At 28.0% G+C, this 2,047-nt stretch overlaps 1 protein-coding gene across 1 annotated transcript in view; it reads right to left on the reverse strand.

The window, feature by feature from the left end:
- Positions 1–992, reverse strand: part of LOC107618980 (probable LRR receptor-like serine/threonine-protein kinase At1g05700) — a 32,356-nt gene extending 31,364 nt beyond the window's left edge. The window contains exon 1 of the mRNA XM_021112322.1: positions 803–992. Within this exon, the coding sequence (XP_020967981.1) occupies positions 803–971 (169 nt within the window). The 5' untranslated portion in view covers positions 972–992. The remainder of the gene's footprint in view (positions 1–802) is intronic.

Here is a 2,047-nt window from a genome sequence, read left to right on the forward strand (position 1 = left end):
GGTGAGGGTGGAAGAAAGAAGAGAAGGGGTGAAGTTAGGGGTGAGGTGTTCGATAGAATGTCACCGAGAGGTTGAATTGAACGAAGGAGTGTGACTTTGGAGATTAATGTTTAAATTTGCAGAGAATAGACAAATAGAGAGAGGGTGGTTCCTCTATGTTGAAAGTATAGGTGAATTAGTAAATTTACACTTCATAAACGTTTTTTTTTTTTTTATCGTTTATTGTTAATAAAAACTTAATTACAAAATCTAATATATTATAGAAATTTAATTAAAAAAATATATAAACTTATAATTAAAAATTTGATATCAAAAAATCTATAATACTCTCATTGTATGCAGGGGCGAGCCACTCATGCATAAAGGGGGAGCAGTGACCCCCTAAATTTTAACCTTTTTTTTATGGGTTATGTGTAAATTTTTGTTTAATCTTCTTAAAATTTTAATTTTAATCCCTTTATATTAAAAAATTAAACTTCGGTCATTCCCTAAATTTTATCCTAGCTCTGCCCGGATTGTATGCCTAATGCGTTTACTCCATCTTAGATTTTTCATCTATCACCAGTCACCACCAACGTAACTTTTCTCTTCCATCATCGTTCATAATAAAAAATCAATAATTCAAACAATAAAAACTTCTCATAATATTAATAACAAATTTAATAATATTTATAAGAAACTTTTTAACAAATTTTTAAATTTATATTCAACAAATAAACAATAAATATATACCATTATATCCACATTTCCTATGGATATAGACACTAACAAACACTCTCTAATTTCATAACAAGATAGATACCTGGAATATTAGTGGTATTGGGTACAAGTGCGTAGATAAAGGAGGCACATAAGAGAGTTAAAAGCAGAACCCCGTAGTATATTATTATTGCTCTCTCCATGTTTGATAAAAACAAGAACCATAGAATTTGCAAGTCCAGAGGTTGATGATGTCCACTAAACTCAACCATATATATATCCGCCAAGTTTTGCAAAATTATTGAAGATAGAGTAGTAGTACCATTTCAAAGCATAAGAAGTAGTTATATGTACCCATTATTGACTTGACTCTCTGAGTTTCTTAATTTCAAAGAGTAGTACTCATTAAATGATGGAACTTCTTCAAGTCTATATGAGTAACAGCTCACACAGGAATGAGTCAAAGCCAACGTGTGGTTCTCTTGTTGATCATCTTAATTCTCATATTATTCATGTCTACCGGTAACGTACGGCCCGATTACGACGGATTGATATACAAGAAAATAAGTAATTAGGATAAGAGTTATGCTAGGAGTCAATGGACTATTTTCGGGTTCACCAAAAATTAAATTCTTGATTTTTTAGATCTAGAGTTCTAATACTATGTCATGATACCATTCATCTCAAAAGTTTCAGCTAATGGAAAAAGATAACACTAATGGTTATATCTCTAATACTCCCTAAATCTCATTTGTACACATTGTACATATTGTACAAATATTCCATTGGCTCCTCATATTTTCCCTTAGGATAAACAAATCAATTCCGTAGATAACTAATAGGTATTTAAGCCCAATTTAAGTAAACAACTTAATTAAGTTTTTTTTTTTTTGAAAAAATAGCTTAAATAATAAATGACTATATTAAAATTAACTTATAAATAGATTATTTTGTGTTTCAATTTTTAGTTCTAAAAATGTTTATTTTATAAAAATATGGTAAAAAGTAATAGTATTAGGAGAGAAGTCATTTTTTTTAACTTCTCTCTAAACTCCTAAATAGTTTCTTAGAAAGTCGTAATTTGATTTTGAAAATTGCACCAGACATTAATACTACTATTTTTCATAAGTCAAAAGCTAAAAAAAGTTACTTTTGAAACTTCCCAAACAGGCTCTTAGTCAATAATAAGTCAATAAATATTTTTAAATTGTATTATATATTAATTAATTATCATTAATTAGTGATTATTTAAATTTTATTTTTTAAAAAATATATAATTAATAATTATTAATTGCAGTTGTTTAAAGTTTGCTACTTAAAAATTGTTTACCTCTACTTTTGGAGTGAC

The sequence above is a fragment of the Arachis ipaensis genome, chromosome B09 (genome assembly GCF_000816755.2).
Source record: "Arachis ipaensis cultivar K30076 chromosome B09, Araip1.1, whole genome shotgun sequence".
Classification (NCBI taxonomy): domain Eukaryota; kingdom Viridiplantae; phylum Streptophyta; class Magnoliopsida; order Fabales; family Fabaceae; genus Arachis; species Arachis ipaensis.